Below are 22494 nucleotides of genomic sequence, written 5' to 3' on the forward strand. Positions count from 1 at the left end.
TGTCCTAGCTATTGTAAACAGTGCTGCGATGAACATTAGGGTACACGTCTCTTTCAATTCTGGTTTCCTTGGTGTGTATGCCCAGCAGTGGGATTGCTGGGTTGTATGGCAGTTTTAGAATAGACACATTTTGAAGGACTAGAACAAGGACCATTGTATGGAAAATTCCACCTCCAAGAATTTTTTATTTCCAGGCAGTGTTTTGTGAATGCAGATGCTTTTCTCACAATTCTGAAATGGACAGAGTATCTAAAGTTTCCACCTCAAACTCACATATAGTTGGATTCATATGAACTTGTTTACAATTTGTTCTCCAAAATATGAGGTAGCCTATCCGAGGTGGAAGTGAGTGTCCTGTTGTGGTAGCCGTTACTAATGCCCCCAGTGTGTTCTTCCATCTTCCAGGTGGAAAGATAATATTTCCCTTTCCCTTGGAGTTAAACTTGGTCATGCAACTTGCTTTGGTCAGTGAAATGTGAGCAGAAGTAATGTACGTGATTTTCAGACAGAAGCATTTAAAGGCCAACGTGTGATTTTCTGGACTTTTCTCCCATGTGATGGTCACTGTGAAAGCAAATATTGAGTCAAAGATGCCATCAAGTCATAGCACCTAGGAACACTTAGCCTACTACATGGAGAACAGCTGGGCTGTTCGTTGCAAGATCAAGAAACAAACTTTTCTTCTTGTAAGCCAGTGTGAGTTTTAAAGTTATTATGGTAGTATAACCTATCTTGTTCTGGCTTTTTCTTCCCTAATGTATAATATGGAGGTTGCAAACAAGATGGCAGAGAGAAGCATCACTATGAACAAAGCTAGTAGAGGTGATGAAATTCCAGTTGAGCTATTTCAAATCCTAAAAGATGATGCTATAAAAGTGCCACACTCAATATGCCAGCAAATTTGGAAAACTCAGCAGTGGCCACAGGACTGGAAAAGGTCAGTTTTCATTCCAATCCCAAAGAAAGGCAATGCCAAAGAATGTTCAAACTCCCACACAGTTGCACTCAACTCACACACTAGCAAAGTAATTCTAAAAATTCTCCAAGCCAGGCTTCAACAGTACATGAACCAGGAACTTCCAGATGTTCCAGCTTGAACTGGATTTAGAAAAGACAGAGGAACCAGAGATCAAATTGCCAATATCCATTGGATCATTGAAAAATCAAGAGAGTTCCATAAAACATCTAGTTCTGCTTTATTGACTGCGCCAAAACCTTGACTGTGTGGATCACAACAAACTGTGGAAAATTCTTCAAGGAGATGGGAATACCAGACCACCTGACCTGCCTCCTGAGAAATCTGTATGCAGGTCAGGAAGCAACAGTTAGAACTGGACATGGAACAACAGATCGGTTCCAAATCAGGAAAGGAGTACATCAAGGCTGCATATTGTCACCCTGCTTATTTAACTTATATGTAGCATACATCATGCAAAATGCTGAGCTGGGTGAAGGACAAGCTGAAATCAAATTGCCGGGAGAAATATCAATAACCTCAGATATGCAGATGACACCACCCATATGGTGGAAAGCGAAGAAGAACTAAAGAGCCTCTTAAAGGAGAAGAGTGAAAAAGTTGGCTTAAAACTCAGCATTCAGAAAACTAAGATCATGGCATCCAGTCCCATCACTTCATGGCAAATAGATGGGGAAACAATGGAAACAGTGAGAGATTTTATTTTCTTGGGCTCCAGAATCACTGCAGATGGTGACTGCAGCCATGAAATTAGAAGAAGCTTGCTCCTTGGAAGAAAAGCTGTGACCAACCTAGACAGCATATTAAAAAGCAGAGACATTACTTTACCAACAAAGGTCAGTCTAGTCAAAGGTATGGTTTTTCCAGTAGTCATATATGGATGTGAGAGTTGGACAATAAAGAAAGCTGAGAACCGAAGAACTGATGCTTTTGAACTGTGGTGTTGGAGAAGACTCTTGAGAGTCCCTTGGACTGCAAGGAGATCCAACCAGTCCATCCTAAAGGAAATCACTCCTGAATATTCATTGGAAGGACTGACGCTGAAGCTGAAACTACAGTACTTTGACCACCTGATACAAAGAACCAACTCATTGAAAAAGACCCTGATGCTTGGAAAGATTGAAGGCAGGAGGAGAAGGGGATGACAGAAGATGACATGGTTGGATGGTGTCACTGACGTGATAGACATGAGTTTGAGCAGGCTCCAGGTATTGGTGATGGACAAGGAAGTCTGGCGTGCTACAGTGCATGGGGTCACAAAGAGTCAGACACAACTGAGTGACTGAACTGAACTGAACTGAATGTATAATATGACTGTTATCCATGGGCCAGTAGAAGTCAAGTGATATAGCTTCTAATCTTCATTCTGACATTGACTATGACCCTGGAAACATCTGTTTTCTCTGTTAAGAAAAAAAGATTGAAAGAAAAATAAGGAACATTCTCCTCTAGTCAAAAACTCTAATTGTAGTCTGTTTTAATATTTAGTGTAGTCAAGGAAAACAATGTCTTGTATAACTATTTCAAGTATATGGTTAAAAAACCCACATTGCCATTGTTTTTAAAATTCCACATAATAAATTGTTGATTATATTAGGACTGCTATTATTTATTTTGTAGCAAAACGTCTTCTCAAGTAATAAATTCATTGTTTTAGAGCCTTAGTAGTCTGCTAAGAGGGTGTAATCTAAGTTATTAAATACCTATTAAATCACTGCTGCTGCTGCTAAGTCACTTCAGTCGTGTCCAACTCTGTGCAACCCCATAGACGCAGCCCACCAGGCTCTTCTGTCCCTGGGATTCTCCAGGCAAGAATACTGGAGTGGGTTGCCATTTCCTTCTCCAATTCATGAATGCAAGCTAAGTTGCTTCAGTCATGTCCGACTCTGTGTGACCCTATGGGCAGCAGCCCACCAGGCTCCTCTGTCCCTGGGATTCTCCAGGCAAGAATACTGGAGTGGGTTTCCATTTCCTTCTCCAATTCATGAATGCAGGCTAAGTTGCTTCAGTCATGTCCGACTCTATGCGACCCTATGGGCAGCAGCCCACCAGGCTCCTCTGTCCACAGTTTTCTCTAGGCAAGAATACTGGAGTGGGTTGCCATTTCCTTCTCCATTAAATCACTGTGCTTCTTAATTAAACTGTTTCTGTATTAGGTCTTCCTGACACCACAGTAGAGAGAAAAGTGTATGTGCACTTTCAGGCCAGGTAGATCTCTTTCTTTTGCTACATAAAGGATATGGTTTTTGTCCCAGAAATTGGATTATTATCATGAAGATGCCTGAATTTTACAATTTTTTTCCTTCTTACCAACAGATTTATAGCTTATCTTTACAGTTAGAGGGGTTTGTTTTTGTTTCTAAGTTTAGTTACTCTATAATTATTTGGGCTGAAATACAGTCATCATATGTATAAATTTTTAAAACATTCAATATTTGAATTGATTTGGCATCTATCCAGTTTTCCTAGGTTTAACTTTCCTTTTAAAGTCCTCCTGCCTTTAGTAGAAGCTCAGATTCTTTTTGCAAATCTAATGAAATCATCTGTTAAGTATGTGTAGTACGTGATCCATACAGTTTCCAGTACTGCTTAAAATTGGCTCTTTGAATAACCAATCTGTTTCTAGTTCACATTCAATACACGAGTCAACAATTGACCATCAATATATTTTGTTCTTTTAAAAAGTTTTTTTCTGAAACAGATTATACTTAATAGGTACTAAATCAACATCTACTGAACAAAAGAGTTTAATGTGATTATTAATTCAGCTATTTTATGAAACTAGGAACCAAGGTTCTAAATTTCTTATTTAGTTTATTTTTCCTCATTACCTCTGTTCAGCCTTTAAACATTAAGAACAACTCTTTTCCATATTGTAAAATATACTTTAAATTCACCAAAAATCGCATAAATTTTCATTCCCTTTTAAACAACTAAATCATATGGCAGATTACTGCTGAATTTTGACCTCACTTTTTTCATCTGTCTAAAACCAGTAAAACACATATAAATATATCCTGATTATAAAAATGCAAACCCCATTTCTCACAAATGACCTCTGGTTCTGATCCTGGCTTTGACTTTGTATAAGTTACTAAACTTCTCAGAGTGTTCATTTCCTCATTTTTAAAATTTGAGTCTTCCAGTGGATGTATTTCTGCTTAGCTTTTTAACTCTGCAATAGTTGACTTTGTGCATTTTTTATTTACTTCTTTAGTCTACGTCCTTTGTTTTCAGGAGCATTTATAATGGCTCACACCCTAGAATACATTTTCGTGCCTCTTTGACTTTCCTTAATTCTAATTATATTATGTATACTGATCGGGATGCTCTAGACTGTTGTTGTTCAGTCACTGAGTCATATCTGACTCTTTGCAACCCCATGGACCGCAGCACACCAGGCTTACCTGTCCTTCACTATCACCTGGAGTTTGCTCACACTAATGTCCATTGAGTCAATGATGTTATCTAAGCATCTCATCCTTTGCCACCTCCTTGTCCTCTTGCCCTCAATCTTTCCCAGCATCAGGGTCTTTTCCAGTGAGTCAGCTCTTTGCATCAGGTGGCCAAGGTATTGGAGATTCAGCTTCAGCATCAGTCCTTCCAATGAATATTTAGGACTGATTTCCTTTAGGATTGACTGGTTTGATCTTACTGTCCAAGGGACTCTCAGGAATCTTCTCCAGCACCACAGATCGAATGCATCAATTCTTCAGCACTCAGTCTTTTTTATGGTTCAACTCTCACATCTATACATGCCTACTGGAAAAACCATAGCTTTGACTATACAGACCTATGAGGACAAAAGGTGTCTCTACTTTTTAATATACTGTCTATGTTTGTCATAACTTTTCTTCTAAGGAGTAAGCGTCTTTTAATTTCATGACTGCAGTCACCGTCCCAGTGATTTTAGAGACCAAGAAAATAAAATGTCACTGTTTCCACTGTTTCTCCATGTGTTTGCCATGAAGTGATGGGACCAGATGCCATGATCTTCATTTTTTGAATGTTGAGAGCTTTTTCACTCTCCTCTTCCACCTTCATCAGAGGCTTTTTAGTTCCTCTTCACTTTCTGCTATCAGGGTGATATCATCTGCATATCTGAGGCTGTTGATATTTCTCCCAGCCATCTTGATTTCAGCTTGTGAGTCATCCATCTTGGCATTTTGAACAGAAGTTAAATAAGCAGGGTGACAAAATGTAGCCTTGATGTACTCCTTTCCCAATTTTGAAACAGTCAGTTATTCCATGTCTAGTTCTAACTGTTGCTTCATGACCTACATACAAGTTTCTCAGGAGACAGGTTAAGAAGGTCTGGTATTCCCATCTCTTTAACAGTTTTCCAGTTTGTTGTGATTCACACAGTCAAAGACTTTAGCATAGTCAAGAAGCAGACGTAGATATGTTTTTGGAATTCCTTTGCTTTTTATATGATCCAATGGGTGTTGGCAATTTGATCTCTGGTTCCTCTGCCTTTTCTAAATCCAGCTTGTACATCTGAAAGTTCTCGGTTTAAGTACCATTGAAGCCTAGCTTGAAGGATTTTGAACATTACTTTGCTAGCATGTGAAATGAGCACAATCATATGGTAGTTTGAACATTTGCTGGCCTTGCCCTTCTCTGGGATTGGAATGAAAACTGACCTTTTCCAATCCTGTGGCCACTGCTGAGTTTTCCAAATTTTCTGGCATATTGAGTGCAGCACTTCCACAGCATCGTCTTTTAGCATTTGAAATAGCTCAGTCGGAGTTCTATCACCTCCACTAGCTTTGTTCATAGTAATGCTTCCTAAGGCTCACTTAACTTCATACTCCAGGATATCTGGCTCTAGGTGAGTGATCACACCATTGTGGTTATCTGGGTCATTAAGACCTTTCTTCTATAGTTTTTCTGTATATTCTTTCCACCTCTTCTTAATCTCTTTTACTTCTGTTAGGTCTTTGCTGTTTCTGTTCTTTATTGTGCCCATCTTTGCATGAAATGTTCTCTTGGTTATCTCTAATTTTTTTGACAAGATCTCTAGTCTTTCCCATTCTTTTGTTTTCCTCTATTTCTTTGCATTGTTTGCTTAAGAAGGCTTTATTATCTTTCCTTGCTGTTCTCTGAATCTCTGCATTCACTTGGCTGTATATTTCCCTTTCTCCTTTGCCTTTTGCTTCTCTTCTTTTCTCAGCTATTTGTAAGGCTTCCTCAGACAACCACTTGGCCTTCTTGCATTTCTTTTCTTCCTGTACAGTGTTACAAACCTCGTCCATAGTTTTTCAGGCATTCTGTCTACCAAATTTAATCCTTTGAATTTATTTGTCACCTCTACTGTATAATTATAAGGGATTTGATTTAGATCATATCTGAAAAGTCTAGTGTTTTTCCCTACTTTCTTAAATTTAAGGCTGAATTTTGCAATAAGGAGCTCGTGATCTACTCCACAGTCAGCTCCAAGTCTTGTTTTTGCTGTTTGGAGCTTCTCCATCTTACAGTAACAACTTCTCCAATCTCAGTGGATTAAATCAGCAAAGTTTATTTCATGCTCATACTGTCAGTCTGTCCATTTTATGTGGTCTGAGAAGTTTACTCTATGTTGCCCTCATTCCATGAGCAAGGCCTTCAAAGTGCCCATCCTTTGGAGCTTTGTAAGTTCTGTAGCGGAAGTGAGACAGGAAATAGCCATATCATACATTGTCTTTGAAATTTGCTACCCAGAAGTAATGCATATCACTTTTGTTCATACAACATTGGCCAAAGCAATTCACATGACCACACCTAACTTCAAGAGGACATGAAGTGCCATCTCACTATATGGCCAGGATGTAGAAAGACAGGAATATTTGGTGAACAACTCTTGTGACTATCCGTTATATTTTAAATCAAATGTTAACTTCTGGTAGAAATGTAAATTAGTACTACAATTATGGAGTACTTTTGCAAGCACAGCAAAAGCCCTAGAAATATGTCTACCATTTGATTTAATGGTTTCAGTTTTAGGAAATTATTCAACAGTTGTGGGCTTCCCTGTGGCTAAGATCAGGAGCCAGTGGCTCAGATCTGCCTGCAAATCAGGAGACCTGAATTTGATCCCTGAGTTGGGAAGATCCCGTGAAGAAGGGAATGTCAACCCACTCCAGCATTCTTGCCTGGAGAATTCCATGGACAGAAGAGCCTGGCGGGCTACAGTCCATGGGGTCACAGTCGGACACGACTGAACAACTTACACAGTCACAGTCATAGAGATGTACATTTAATAATTCATTCTTTGAATGTATATTTACTGCATATCTACTGTGTGCTGAGTAGCTGATGTATGGTCCATACCTTCATGGAGCATTTGTAGGAAAGAGGAGAGATAGTACCTGAGATAATTTAAATGAAAGAGGTTAAGGGCTATGACTGGCAATTATAGGGTGGTATGAGAGCATTCTACTCTTCAACTCACCTCCATTAAAATTTTAATTTCAAGTTTTGTAAATTGTATTTCTGAAAATGTTCTCCTTCAAATGTACTGAATTACTTTTTATAGTTTTCTGTCTCTGAAGATATTTTCAAGTTTGTGTTTCATGAAGAAATTGTTTTCTCAAATTATGACATCATTTTGAATGCCTACAATTCTATAACCAAGACTTACATGGTTATAATTTACTTTATTAAAATTTGCCAGTCGTCAGAGTGAAAAATCATGATTCATATTGTGTATGCAGATTGCAATATTTAAAAATTTGTTTATAGTGAATATCATAATGTGATGGAAAAATTATATTTGAGTTAGGGTTTTGGGATTATGACTGATTTTTAAAAGCTTTTCTAAACTGTAATGTTATTACAATAAAGTTATTTCATAGTTTTTAGAATGGAGAGATTAGAGAAGTTGTTACTATAAGATGGAGAAGCTCTAAACAGCAAAAACAAAGTAATGATCTTAATGGAGAATAATTTATTAATATCCATGGAAATTTTTAAAAAGCTTTCACAATTGTATTGTCATTTAAAAAAAAGCTCTGCTTTGCAACAATAAATTAAATATATTGTTAGAAGTATGATTTTCATCTTCTTGATAAAAACTTTGTTAAATCTCTCCATGTAGAACTACAGTACAAAGAAAAGTTATACAAACCTGCCTTTTTTATTTATGTTTGGTTGTGCAGGATCTTGGTTGCTATGCATGGGCTTTCTCTAGTTGTGTGAGTGGGGGCACTCTCAGTTGTGGTGCATGGGCTTCTCATTGCAGTGGCTTCTCTTGTTGCAGAGCATGGACTGTAGGACATGCAGCCTTCGGTCATTGTGGCACGTGGGTTCAATAGTTGCATTTCCCAGGCTCTAAAGCACAAGCCCAATAGTTATGGCACATGGGCTTAGTTGCCTCATGACATGTGGAATCTTCCTGGACCAGGGATTGAGCCCATAATCCATGTCTCTTGCATTAGCAGGTGAATTCTTTACCACTGAGTCACCAGGGAAGCCCCCTGCTCCCCCTTTCTTCTTTCTCTTCTCAGTCTTTTTCCTGTATTATTTAGGTTTATCTCACATCAAGAGTTGGGAGTACAGTTAAGAATGCACAGTTTTCTTTTAGAATTAAGTTGGAAGAAGAAAATAAAGAGGAACATACTGACTTTTTCTTTGAAGGCATGTTTCCTATTAGCAAGTAGTATGGCTCTCACAAAGAAAATCAGAGAACTGAAGATATTTAGCATCAAAAAAAGTTAAATACTTAACAATACTTTTTTACATTTTTCTTTTAGGAAGAAGAAAGGCGTATGGCATCTGTTGTAGCCAAAAAAGAAGAAGAGAAGAAGCGGGAAAGTCATAAGCAATCTTTGCTTAAGGTATTGTCTCTGGTGTCTACATTCATGTATGTGTGTGCGTGTGCGCGCGCGCGCGTGCACACACACACACACACACACACACACATACTGAAGCTAGCTTGCTAATCAGCTAGAAAAGTAGTTTCCAAACTGCAAATTTTTCATTCCTATTGATAGTGTTTTTAATAAACAGACACCCTTAAAACTTATAAACAAACCTGTACTTCTGAAATACAATATAATGTAATATAATGTACATTATAAAATAATTGCAAAGATGAGAAATTATAAAAGGAAGAGATAAAAGTATATATATATATATATATATATATATATAACAGAAGTTAACCTTCTTTCCACACTAGTACATCACCTTGTGTATCCTCCTAGCATTTAAATTTCATTTTGGAAACCACTGTAGTAAACTGTCATCTTTAGTGATATATTTTAATGAGCTCTGCTACATGCGTTTATTTTTTAGTGCTGGCTTTTTAAATTTGAAAAAATTCTCCATTAGCTTCTCCAATAAAGAGGTGGTAAAGATTTTGAGGAGTATAAAAATTAAAGATTTTTTTGAACTTGTTTTAAATGATTTAACGTATCAGATATTACTGTCCTTAAAAGATTTTTGGGATAGCAAAGTTGTATATAATAAACTTAGGAAACAAGAGAACTTACTGGAGTGATGGAAATGTTACAGGTTAACATTTATGCGTTTGTCAGAACTGATCGAAGAGTACACTTGAATCTGTGTGTTTTACTTTGTGAAAACTACTCCTAAATTAACAAACAAAACAAACTTGGTCCCAAGTCCTCTCAACTCCACTCTATTAGGAACTGGGCCACACAGCAAGAGGTGAGTGGCAGGCGAACGATCGAAGCTTCATCTGTATTTGTAGCCGCTCATCTCAGTTCAGATGTCAGTGTCTTCCATCACCCCCAGTTGGGACTGTCTGGTTGCAGGAAAACAAATTTAGAGCTCCCACTGATTCTGTACCAGTGAGATGTATAATTATTTCATTATATATCACAATGTATAATAATTTAGAAATAAAGCACAGAATAAATACAATGTGCTTGAACATCCCCAAACCCCCCCGCCCCCCGCCACTGTATCCTGGTCCATGAAAAGATTGTCTTCCATTAAACTCGTCCCTGGTACCCGAAAAAGTTGGGGACTGCTGTTTCTGAGGGGCAGAAAGGGTGTATAGACATCCATCTTTAGTCCTGTTGCTTTTCTATCTTTCTATTTTCTTTTCAATCTTTAAAATGAATGGAAGTGATAGTGATGACATATACTGGTGCGGTATTGCTTGGTTTATAAAGAATAGACTCAAGTGGCAGAAGCTGAAAGTTGGCATCTTCTAAAATAACTATCACCGTAACACAAATTTGACAGACTGTCCTGTAGCTATAGTCATTGTACTAATATTGTACTAATTGTACAATATTGTACTAATATGCCAGATGCATCCATGATCTTTGAACATAAAATTTTTGGAGGGGGAACCTTCTTTTGCCTTACAGAATCTTAGTCTTTCCTTTGTTCTTCTTCTTCCTGCTCCACAGGCACTTAGAGCCCTTGTTGGCCCCTCTAGCCAGCTGGTGATCCCCACCTGACCCCAGATCACTTTTGTTTTAAACTTTATCTTCCCTTTTCTTGACCTCAGTGAAAATGCCCATTTTCTTTGTCACCCTGGTGTTGATCTGATTTTAACAACCCAATTAAAGAAAGCTTAACTTTGGGATTGGTATAGGAAAGTGTTTGCATTTTCAGAGTATCTTGTTATAAATGTTACATACTGAGTGGTGTAAACTTTTGTGCCTTTTTTCTAAGCACTGCTGTATCTACCTCATTAAGGATATTTTTTTTTGCCAACTCCAAGTCATCCAGAAAGCCACATGCATGGCGTCAGCATGATAGCCATCTGCCATTAACTCACTGCCCCTGCCTCTTTCAAAATAGCCTTGAAAAAAAAAAAAAAGCAAAATAGCCTTGGCACTGAGTGAAAATAATGGTATTGTGTAGATTAAGAATTGGGTTGTCCCAAGTCATCTGCAAATAACTGAAATAGAATCCTTTAAGATAAGATGCCTTCTTATCAGATTTGGGGGGAAAATTTATAGTAGAATGTCAAATGCCTACTTGCTTTAGATAAGGACATACATAAAATGTCAAGAAGTCTCAGAAGTATACACATACTAAGTGGAACCCATTTAATTATATAAACAAATTTCAAATACCAAGCAATAGAAAAAAGAATCCATGTTAAAGACATTTTTAAATGCAAAAATAGAACTTAAAAAATGTTTAGTTTTAATTAAGCTTTGTCACCAGTTTTCATTCCTATCCAGTGCCATTTCTGCATCTAAAATTTTAGACAGGCAAAGAGGTGGATCTAAACATAAGTATTCCACATGTGTGAATGCACTGAGTGAGTAGGCAAAGAGTCTTCCTGACAGCTTTCACTGCTTCCAAAGGGAGCAGGTGAAGAGGGGTCAGTGTCACACAGATGGTTTCTACTAGATGATTGTTCTCTGAGTAAAGATAAAAGGGAAAGTGTCTATTTTCAGCACTCTGATTTAATCAACTTGCAATCTAGAAGTTGTGTTGGTCACTCAGTTATATCCGACTCTTTGTAGCCCCATGGACTGTAACCTACCAGGATCCTCAGTCCATGGGATTCTCCAGGCAAGAATACTGGAGTGGGTTATCATTTCCTCCTCCAGGGAATCCTCCCTACCCAGGGATGGAACCCGGGTCTTCTGCATTGTGGGCAGATTCTTCACCATTTGAGTCATGAGGTTTGATAATGGATAATCTAAGATCTACTAGTTATCTAGAAATGTTTGAACCTAATACAATTTATTTTAATAGTCTGTATATGATTGTTAATTTTCAGACATTGTAATTTATGCTGTGAAGCTTAGAACACTGCTCAATCTCTCCTTTCTTCCCCGCCCCCAGATCACTCCACCATATTTCCCATAATTATTGGTTAGAAAGATTAAAATATTGTCAGTTTTTCTTACTATCTTTAAGCACAAAGACATAATTTAAACTTCACGTAACACTTGAGTCCCCTGGAGGAGGAAATGGAAACCCACTCCATTGTTCTTTCTTGGACAATCCCATGGACAAAGGAGCCTGGCAGGCTACAATCCATGAGTTGCAAAGAGTGGGACATGACTAAAGCGACTTAGCATACATGCAAACAAAACACTTGAATATATAAATTTCTGTCAAATTAAACTTGCAAATAGTGAATTTTCTTATGTCCAATGGGAGTAATTGTTATTTGTATATACTTTTTTAAGAATGATAGAGCATTTTTGAGATGTTTGAATACATAGGTTGAATAAAGGCTGCTTATACTGTGTTTTAGAATACATATTTGGTAGCTGCTTTAAGTAATTGACTCCTTTTAAAGATGTGATAAGTAGTACAAACAATATGCTCCTTGGATTCTCCTGCTACAAAAATTGCATTATGTAATTCTTGTCACAATGAACTTTTTCATAGGAGAAGAAAAGGTTAACAATTAACAATGTAGCTCGAAAGTGGGACTTGCAACAACATCGAATAACCAGTATTGCTATAAATCAAGATAGAAGAGATTCTGACTCTCAGGACCACTGTCAGAACGATGGAAGCACCGTCTCTACATTTCCAGAGGAAGCAGGGTATGCAGTGGTATTCTTTCCGGATATTAGTATCTTTGGAGAAATGAATTTGGAGCAGAAATGGGAAAATATTTTACATATGATTATTTTAAAATAGTTTTCTTAAGAAAGCCTACTAAAATTAGCAATAGGTTTTAAAAGTTAAGGTGGAAATATTGAAAATATAAAATTGCTCCTAATTTAAAAACCCTTTAGTAGTTTCTTATTCTTATTAGGAATAAATCTAGATTACTTAATAGCCTTTAAGGGCATCTACCCACCTTACCTATCTTGTCTCATAGTATCAGCCACTCTGTTCTTGTGCTACAGCCTCAGTGATTCCCAATTTGGTTACCTCCTACCTTAGAACCCTTCTTATACAAACAAATCTATTCTCCCCTGCCCTGCTTCCTTCACCCTACGCTGGCTAACTGCAATTCAGCCTGGAGGTCTTGACTTCAAACCTCACTTCCCCTGAAAAGTCTTTCCTAATGACTTCCCAGAGAGTAGGCTAGATCAGATACCTTTTTTTCTCCTAGTACTCTGCACTTCCCCTTGTTAGCACTTATCATGACCATAATTAACCATTGGGTAGTTAGGAAAAAGGAGAAGAGGGCAGCCGAGGATGAGATGGTTGGATGGCATCACCAACTCAACGGACATGGATTTGAGCAAACTCCGGGAGATAGTGAAGGACACAGGGGCCTGTCATGCTTTATAGTCCATGGGGTCGCAGAGTCGGACACAGCTTAGTGACTGAACAACAACATGAAGTAGTAGTTTTGTATCTGTCTTCCCCACTAGATTGTAAAATCCTGATTGTGTTAACCTTTGTTGTTTCCCCAGTAGCTAGCACAAATCCTTACTCCTTAACTATCAGTGTTAAGCAATTTGGCATAAAACATAAATAGTTACTCCAGTTGCAATCTATAGTATCTGTCTTTTCCAGTGGCTCACGGCCTTTTTCTTCTATGACATACAAATCATATAACACATATCCCTTGGTTTATGAACAAATCTGAGGACACTATCTAGGCTTAACATATTTTACTTCTGCTCATAAAGGCATACAAGAATCAAGTCAATGAGAGGAATATAAAGCATATATAACTTTATAGTTTGTTTTATAATTTAAAAATGTGTGTGTATATATTTGATTTTAAAAAAAAAGCTACAACTCAAAGATAGAATGCACTTCAGTTTTGTTTCATTTGATGCACAGTTATCTAATGACCTAACCAAATTCTGAAACACATTTCAAACAAAATATAATATAGCTTTTATTTCAGTTTTTCAGCCAATATTCTTTCAGCTTTCCATATATGAAGAGTGTAATCAACAAGTCATTTAAGAGGAATTAGAATAATATTTTATTTTGGAAGTTTACTGTAGTTAGAGTTTGACATATATCTTAAAGACAAATATACCTTAGCAATTTTAGTTATAAGATTAATTTATGTTGACTAGCTTACCTCCTTCACCTCACTTGGGTATCTACATGTAGAGTTTCTTAGATCTTTCAGCTAGAAAAATAAGGAAACAAGAATTAACATTTTAATTAAGTGATAACTTATATAATGGATATATCACTTATATTGCCCTGAAACTTTATTTAATATTATTTAAATGTCAAAATAATTCTACTTGTATATAACTATACTTTATAAAATTAAAACTTTATGTCATTGGGCTTTAGATTTATGAAATACTACCCATTAGTTCTGTTTCTGATTTATCTTTTCTTTAAAAATATTTTTTCTATCTTTCTTAAGAAGGATTCCTAGTTCCAAGTTTATCCAAATGACCTTATAAATTTTATTCTAAAATTTTAATAAGGTTTTAAAATTCCTTCTTTAATACATCAAATTTATTTTTATATATACTGTTAGGTAAGAGCATAACTTGATTTTATTCCAGTTGACTAGTCAGTTTTCTAAAAGCATTCCTCAATTAAATTATTCTCTTTTGTAATGGGAATGTCATTTTCATCTTATATTAAGTTCCCATAAATACTGGATATATTTCTGAATTTTCTGTTCCATTTCACTAACCTACTTATCTGTTTTAATGCCAATACCAGACTGTTTTGATTATTGTCATTTTATAGTTTTAATATCTAGTAAGGGAAATATGCTTTCACTATTCAAAGTTTCAATTCTCACACACTTGTTCTTACATATGAGCTTTAAAGTCATTTAATCTAAGTGGAAAGTTAAGAATCTTTTTCAAATGGCATTTAAGTTGTTTATTTCAGTAGAATTAACATTTGTAAGATAATTAATTATCACTTTAAAAATCATGGTTTATCTCTACATTTTTCAAGTATACTAGGGAGCTAACTGGGGAAGTGTTGAGATGTTAAACCTAAAGGAAAATTCTGAGGAACTAAAGGAAGTTATAGACCATGAAATTGTAGCAGCTAGTCTGAATTGTTGAGCGAGTATTCCAGGAGTACAGAGTGACAAGATATATCAGTTGTTGTTCAGTCACTAAGTCGTGTCTTTGCAACCCCATGGATTGCAGAAAGCCAGGCTTCCCTGTGCTTCACTATCTCCTGGATTTTGCTCAAACTCACGTCCATTGAGGCAGTTATGTCATCCAGCCATTTCATCCTCTGTCATACCCTTCTTCTCCTGCCCTCAATCTTTCCCAGCATCAGGGTCTTTTCCAATGAGTAGGATCTTCGCATCACGTGGCCAGAGTATTGGAACTTCAGCTTCAGCATCAGTCCTTACAGTGAATATTCAGGTTTGATTTCCTCTAGGATTGACTGGTTTGATCTCCTTGCTGTCCAAGGGACTCTCAAGAGTCTCCTCCAGCACCACAATTCAAAATCATCAATTCTTCAGCTCTCAGCTTTTTTATGGTCCAACTCTCACATCCATACATGACTAGCGGAAAAATCATAGCTTTGACTTTATGGACCTTTGTCAGCAAAGTGATCTCTCTGCTTTTTAATACACTGAAGGTTTGCTATAGGTATATCAGTAGAAAAGCTAAATATCTTAGAAAGAATAAGGAAGTAAAGGATCAAAGATAAGGAATTAAAAAAAATCAAGTATAATGTCAAAAGAAAGAAATGATAGATCATATGGTCTAGGCTATTTTTAAATAATTAAAAAGTAGAAGGTTGCCAATGAATTGAGAGAAAATGTAGTATTTCTGGGACTAGAAGTCTAAATGAAATTAAAGATGAGAATTACATAAAGTAATAGGATTAGTAGTGAGCTGAGCTAGTGGGAATTTATGGTCAAATTAAGTTTTTGAAGTTGAAGATTTTAGAGATGGAATATATTTTAGTAATAACATAAAAAACACTTTGGAGGCCACTATGGCCCTGGGAATGAGTTGTTGGAGAAAAGTAGAAATCAGTAAGGAGAGGAGAAGAAAGAAGATGAGCTGAAGTTATTATTGTGTGGACATTGAAGTTATTAATGGCAGAACTAGGTGTGGAACCAAGGGCCAGAGTATTCGGTGGTGACCAGCGTTATCTCCTTCCAATCTCAGCCATGCATCCTATGCCCTTATCACAGAGATGTTCATTGTTCACTTTTTACTAGTGTTGGCAGCAGCAGTGATTGCGGAAGTGTCATTGTTAATTAATTGATTCTTTTACCTGGCAAAACTATCTCTGATTGCTGGACTCTGACTATTAGGCAGACTGATAGGTGGACTCCAGACTATTAATGTGACTTTCCTGACACTCTAAACTTTTAAAACAACTTTTTCCCCAAAATTTTGTGACCCTCTAAAAAGCAGTTGGTTCCAAGAGAAAGAAGTATCTCCTAGTGAAAATTACTATGACTTAAAATTGCTGCCAAGAGTTTCAGAACTTTTATTAGGAGTTCCACAAAGCCAGAGGCTTTTTAAGGAAAGAGCACAAATGAAGAATTTGGAAGAGCTGGGAAAATTGATGTGTGGGTTCAATGCAGAGGATGTGGAGAGCAGTAATGCATTATTAGGAAAGAGATCCACAGTTTCTGGCAAAAATTTCTACGGTTGTAAGTTCAAAGTGCCATGGAGACATGATTACTTTATCATGGTCTGACCCTTTTTGATAATCTAAAAACTTTTAATTCAAGGAGACACAACTGACATTTATCTATGAAGTCAGAAAAGTAAAACTTTAGAGCTAGACAAGAAATTATTAGTAGAGACTATAATGCAAAATCACAACTTATAGTAGTTGGAGGTCTTTTTTTTTTTCAGTTGGCTTGTGGTTATGTGATTCCTATAAAATCTGTTACATTGGAAAGGTAGGAATATTTCTTAAGGAGCTTATTTTACCTTGTATATGCCTATATGAAGGACTGTTAAACAGAGAATCCAGGTTGACTTTTTGAACTTCGAGTTCTTATTTTGCTTGAACATGCCACACCAGTTGACATAGTTGTTACTCATTGTTGATAGGATCTTTGCATTAATATTCTTGAGAGCACATTCACTTGATTTTCCTTTTACCTATGTGGCTACTCTTTTTTATTTAATTTTAACTTTTAATTATTTGTTTATTTAAAAATTTTTTAATTGGAGTATAATTAATTTACCGTGTTGTGTTAGTTTCAGGTGTACATCATAGTGAATCAGTTATACATACACTTATATCCACTCTTCTTTAGATTTTTTTCCCATATAGGCCGTTACAGAATATTGAGTAGAGTGTGCTATATGGTAGGTCCTTTTTAGGTACCTATATGTATATATATACATATATACACATGTATATATATAGTGGTGCATGTATATATATCTTCATTCCCTCCCTCTCTCCTTTCCCACTGGTAATTATAAGTTTGTTTTATACATCTGTAACTCTGTTTTGTAAATAAGTTAATTTGTACCATTTTTTAAAAGATTCTACGAATTGAACAATATCAAGTGGTATTTGTCTTTGACTGACTTCACTTAATATGACAATCTCTCGGTCCATCCATGTTGCTGCAATTGGCTTTATTTTGTTGTTTTTTATGGCTGACTACTCTTTAAGTGGGTTTTCCTGGTGGCTCAGTTGGTAAAGAATCCACCTGCAATGCTGGAGACCTGGGTTCGATCCCTGGGTTGGGAAGATCCCCTGGAGAAGGGAACAGCTACCTACTCCAGTATTCTGGCCTGGAGAATTCCATGACTGTATAGTCCATGGAGTCACAAAAAGTTTGACACAACTAAGCAGCTTTTACTTTCACTCTTTTAAGTATATCTTGCTGACTCCGTTTCTACCAAATCTTTGACTGTATATCGGATTGATCAGTGGGTCAAGAAGATTCCCTGGAGAAGGGAATGACTCCCCCTCCAGTTTTCTTGCCTGAAGAATGTCATGGACAGAAGAGCCCGGAAGGCTACAGTTCATGGGGTTGCAAAAGAGTCAGACACAACTGAGTGACTAACATTTTCAGTAAGGAATATAACTGATATCTTAATATTTAACAGTTTAGTTTGCATTAATACCCAATTTAGTTGTATTAATTTGTAAACACTTTGCTCTCATATAGCTCCAAATTTTGTCTTTATACATTGTGTGAACATTAACATAGATTTATAGGTACTGTTTTGTGCATTTGTCTATTAAATCATACAAGAATAAAGAGGAGTTACCAACTAAAAATACAGTGACACTGGATTCTGTATTTATGTGTATAATTATCTGTTCTAGTATTCTTTGTTTCTTCATGTGACTTTGAATTATGGTCCAGGTTCCTCTCATTTCAATCTAAAGGACTACTTTAGAATTTTTTTATAGAGCAGGTATACTAGCAATGAACTCTCACAATTTTTATTTCTCTAGAAATGTCTTAATTTCTCCCTCAGATTTGAAGTACAATTTTGCTGGATACAGAATTCTTGGTTAACAGTTTTGGGGTTTTTTTTCCTTTCAATATGCCATCCCACTGCCTCTGTCTTCCATGGTTTCTGATGAGAAGTTGGCTATTAATCTTATTGAAGATTCTTTTTATTAATGCAGGACTAGTCATTTCTCTCTTGTTGCTTTTAAGAATCTCTGTTTGTCTTTGTCGTTCCAGTTGGAGTTGATGTTTAGAGTCTTCTTGGGTCTTTTCTGAGCGTAAATGTGGACATGTGTCACCCTGTAGATTCCCTGGAATACACAGGAGCTCCTCAAAGTCCTTCTTCCCCTAAATATCTCCTTCCCCAGCCTCTTGTTTCTCAGTCCTTTTGGTCTATCTATTGTTTGCCCTATGTGGCAGCAGCTGAATACATTTTTGCCTTTAAATACTTTTGAAACTGCCACCCAGGAAGTTACCTCAGCTATGGGGAGGCTCAGAGGCAGGGAAACAAAGGCACGTCCTTGAGCTGATCCTTTGGTGAGCTACTAGACATGTCAAAACGTATAACCACAATTTTTTATAGTAAGATATGTATTGCTTCCTCTGGTACCAACAACCCACACAAGGAATGTGAGCTGTCATGTTCAAGGCTGCCACTGAGCTGGGAAGTAGTGGATGGTAACAGGGTAAGCTCAAATGCCACAGATGGTCTTAGTAAAAATCAGCATTATTTTTCTTCATTAATCATTCCCCTGGTTGTTGTAATATTTCTTAGATTCCAGAGTTCTGAAAAAGTTGATTCTGACAGTTTTTGCTATCACATTTGTTGCCTTTGTGGAGAGATGGCGTTTCAGACTTCCTTCTCCTGCCATTTTCTCTCCTTTGGTACTCTAATTTTGTATTCTATGAACTATACTTTTATATTTAAGATCAGTATCATTTGTATTTGTTCTATAGCCATTACATTTGTCAGTTGGTAGCTTCTGAAGATCAGCTCAACTGGTAAAGAATCTGCCTGCAATGCAGGAGACCCCAGTTTGATTCCTGGGTGGGGAAGATCCCCTGGGGAAGGGATAGGCCACACACTCCTGTATTCTTAGGCTTCCCTGGTGGCTCAGATGGTAAAGAATCTGCTTTCATTGGGGGAGACCTGGGTTCAATCCCTGGGTTGGGAAGATCCCCTGGAGAAGGGAATGGCTACCCATACCAGTATTCTTGCCTGGAGAATTTCATGGACAGAGGAGCCTGGCGGGCCACCGTCCATGGGATTGCAAAGAGTTGGACACAACTGAGCAACTTGCACTTGCACTTTCAAAGATTGAAAACTGATAATATGTTTAAATTTCTGTGATTATATAATTATCATGTAACTATTTTTTACTTGAGAGTTCAGTTGTATACTTATATCTTATTTTCTGCTTCCTAAACCATTCAAGAAAACTAGTCCTAGTATCAGATTCAAAGGTTACACTTCAAAGTTTGTTCAAAATCATGCCACAGGTTAGTTTGCTTCATATTTGAGCCATGCCTTCCTTACATAGTTGGCTTTTATCTGGGCTTTCTGATGGCCTGTTTTTGTTTGTTTAACAAAGAGATTTGTGCTTCCTTTGCCACATTCCAGTTTCTTTGAACTTCTTATTTGTCTGTTAGACTCCACTCTTTTTGAAGCCTGCTATCTCCCTGACCTAATTTAATCTCACTATTTCCTCTTGAACCATTGTTTACAGTTTATTATTTTACATCATATTACTAGTAGTATTTACTTTTTACTTGGATTATGTGTCTTTTTCATATCCTCAAGTACTTCTGTCCTTTCAACTTCTAGATGGTAGAATTCCTCTGATTTTAGTCCTGAGCTTTCATTTCTCTCTCTGCTTTCCCCCTAAGCAATATCATGTATTTGTTTGACTTTAAATACCATTTGTATTTTGAAGATACCAATATGTATGTCTTTTCTTCTATGGTTTACCCATTTGGATTGTATTTAAGAGCAAAATAATTTTTTTTATTACACTGAGATTATAAAAATATTCTCCCATTTTGTCTTCCTAAAGGTTAAAATTTAGCCTATCATATTTTAGTCTTTATTACATCTGAAATTGATTTGTAAGTTTGAGGTTGGATTGAATTTCTTTGTTTTTCCCTATAGGAATAACCAGTTACTCCAGTGTTATTTGTTGAGTACTCTTTCCTTTTCCAAGTCAACTGCAATGTCCCTCTGCCTGCTTTATTGGCAGTGGAAGAAGGAAGTAGTAGGGTCCTTGCAGATCTTCAATTAATGCCCCTCTCTGTGTTAGTCTCACTTCTCACTCCCATCTTCCATCATATCTCTGTTCATTCCTTTCCAAAGTTTGGGCATCTTGGCTGACATTTTTGTTCTTGTCCCCACTTCATATTCAAAGCTATGGTTTCCTTTGTCCTTCCTCACTCAAAATTCTTCACCTTCCAGCTTCCAGAAATTTGCTGAAACTTCTTGCTAAAGATTGTCTCCCCCCGTCCTCTTGTTGTTATTGTGAGTTTGTGACCTTTTAATTACCTTAATGGGGTCTTGGAGGGAGAGGTTTCAAACACATGCTAATTCTATTAACTATTTTATCTGAAAGCACAAAGTGAAACATTTTAAGTAGTTAGAAGTTTTATTACTACATTCTCTGTAAGTCTTTAAAAATATAATTAAGTTTCATCTTCAAGAATGATATTATCCTGGCTCTATCTGAAGGTGGAAAGTCGGAGGGTCACAGAGTCTCTTCCTTAGGGTTCCAATTTGCTTTTTTAATGCTTCATAAGATTTTCCATTTTTAACAATCCCATTTATAGTTTTTAGTATTTCATAATGCCAAAAAAGTGGCTAATTCTTGTGTTATAATGTCTGTGACCTTTGACTTATGGGTGTGTAACTGAACGCCTGGAAATAAGTATCCATGAAAAAATTATAGTCACATAAAGGGAAGAAATTCTGTAAAACTTTGGTATATCCCATTAATGATTTCACTGTTCACTGTACTTGGGACAGCTCTATAGTAAAATGACATATTACAGGTTTCTTTCCCCTGCCAGAAATGGGAAAGTACGTGGTGTAATGTTTTCTTTGCTTACATTGGATGCATACAGTGAAGCTGGTTTATTTTCGGTCATTTCCTGTCTACGAACAGTGTGGTATTTTAGCCAACACTACTATAATAAAATATAATGCATAAAACGAATTTCCACACCTATGAATGTTGTAATAGAAATTCATAAAATACATTATTATAGGAATCAGCACCACTTATTCATTGGAAAAAGAATCTTCTGAAATATTTTAAGTCTTTCTATTCTGGCTTATTATAGAATGCATAAAGATTAAAAAAAAAAACAACCTGTGATCCTCTGAAATAGTGTCTTTCCTCTCCACTTAGACATTTAAGAGTATATTCTCCATTTAGCCTGGCTTTCTGGGACTATTACTTTATTGCATTAAGTTAATCATCTAGTCTTAGAGTCCTTTACTAATCAGGAAGGTGTAGAATATTTTTCTGATTCATTCTTATATAAAGCTTGAGTTGGATTAATGAACACTTGGACTTGGAATTAACTTCTAAAAATCTTTAAGAGAATTCCTATTTGATGGCAGACTACCTTAATGTTATATAAATAGTACTTGAATTGGGAAATATACATTGAAATGTATTGCACTTCATGGAAAAACAAATTATAAAGCATGGATCCTCTGTAGAGGAATACCACATTTCTTAAAGCATGAATTTAGCCTTGATAGGGGTAAAACCTAGGCCAGGTTGACTCCATCACCTACTCTAAACCTTTTGAATCCTCCCTGTCATTCCTTCTCCACAGTCACTAAGTCCTACTTTTATGATCTCTTAAATATTTGGTATATCTGTGTTCCTTTATTAATAATTATTATTAAAATCTATTGAAGTAAGCATTAAGTATGGTTTAGAATTGATCGCTAGGTCAGGAAGGTCCCCTGGAGAAGGAAATGGCAACCCACTCCAGTATTTTTGCCTGGGAAATCCCATGGACAAAGGAGCCTGGTGGGCTACAGTCCATGGGGTCACAAGCATCAGACATGACTTGGTGACTAAACCACCACCACCATGTGGTTTAGAATATTATTTCTAGTCTTAATAACAACCCTGAAAAAATATGTATTATGATCAATATTTTACATACAAGGAAACTAAAACGACAAAGAAATTCAGTAACTTGCTCCAAAAGTCATCTGTTTATTCTGGCAAATCTAGGATTTAAACTAAGTTCTATCTTATTTTCTTGCCAGTGC

General features: G+C 36.6%; 1 protein-coding gene across 5 annotated transcripts in view; it reads left to right on the forward strand.

The window, feature by feature from the left end:
• LRRC49 (leucine rich repeat containing 49) overlaps nucleotides 1-22494 on the forward strand; it is a 162126-nt gene that overhangs the window by 102250 nt on the left and 37382 nt on the right. For all 5 annotated transcript variants that reach the window (XM_065940603.1, XM_065940604.1, XM_065940605.1 and 2 more), the window contains 2 exons: nucleotides 8707-8790; nucleotides 12293-12453. In XM_065940603.1, the coding sequence (XP_065796675.1) occupies nucleotides 8707-8790; nucleotides 12293-12453 (245 nt within the window). The remainder of the gene's footprint in view (nucleotides 1-8706; nucleotides 8791-12292; nucleotides 12454-22494) is intronic.

The sequence above is a fragment of the Muntiacus reevesi genome, chromosome 7 (assembly GCF_963930625.1).
Source record: "Muntiacus reevesi chromosome 7, mMunRee1.1, whole genome shotgun sequence".
Lineage (NCBI taxonomy): Eukaryota > Metazoa > Chordata > Mammalia > Artiodactyla > Cervidae > Muntiacus > Muntiacus reevesi.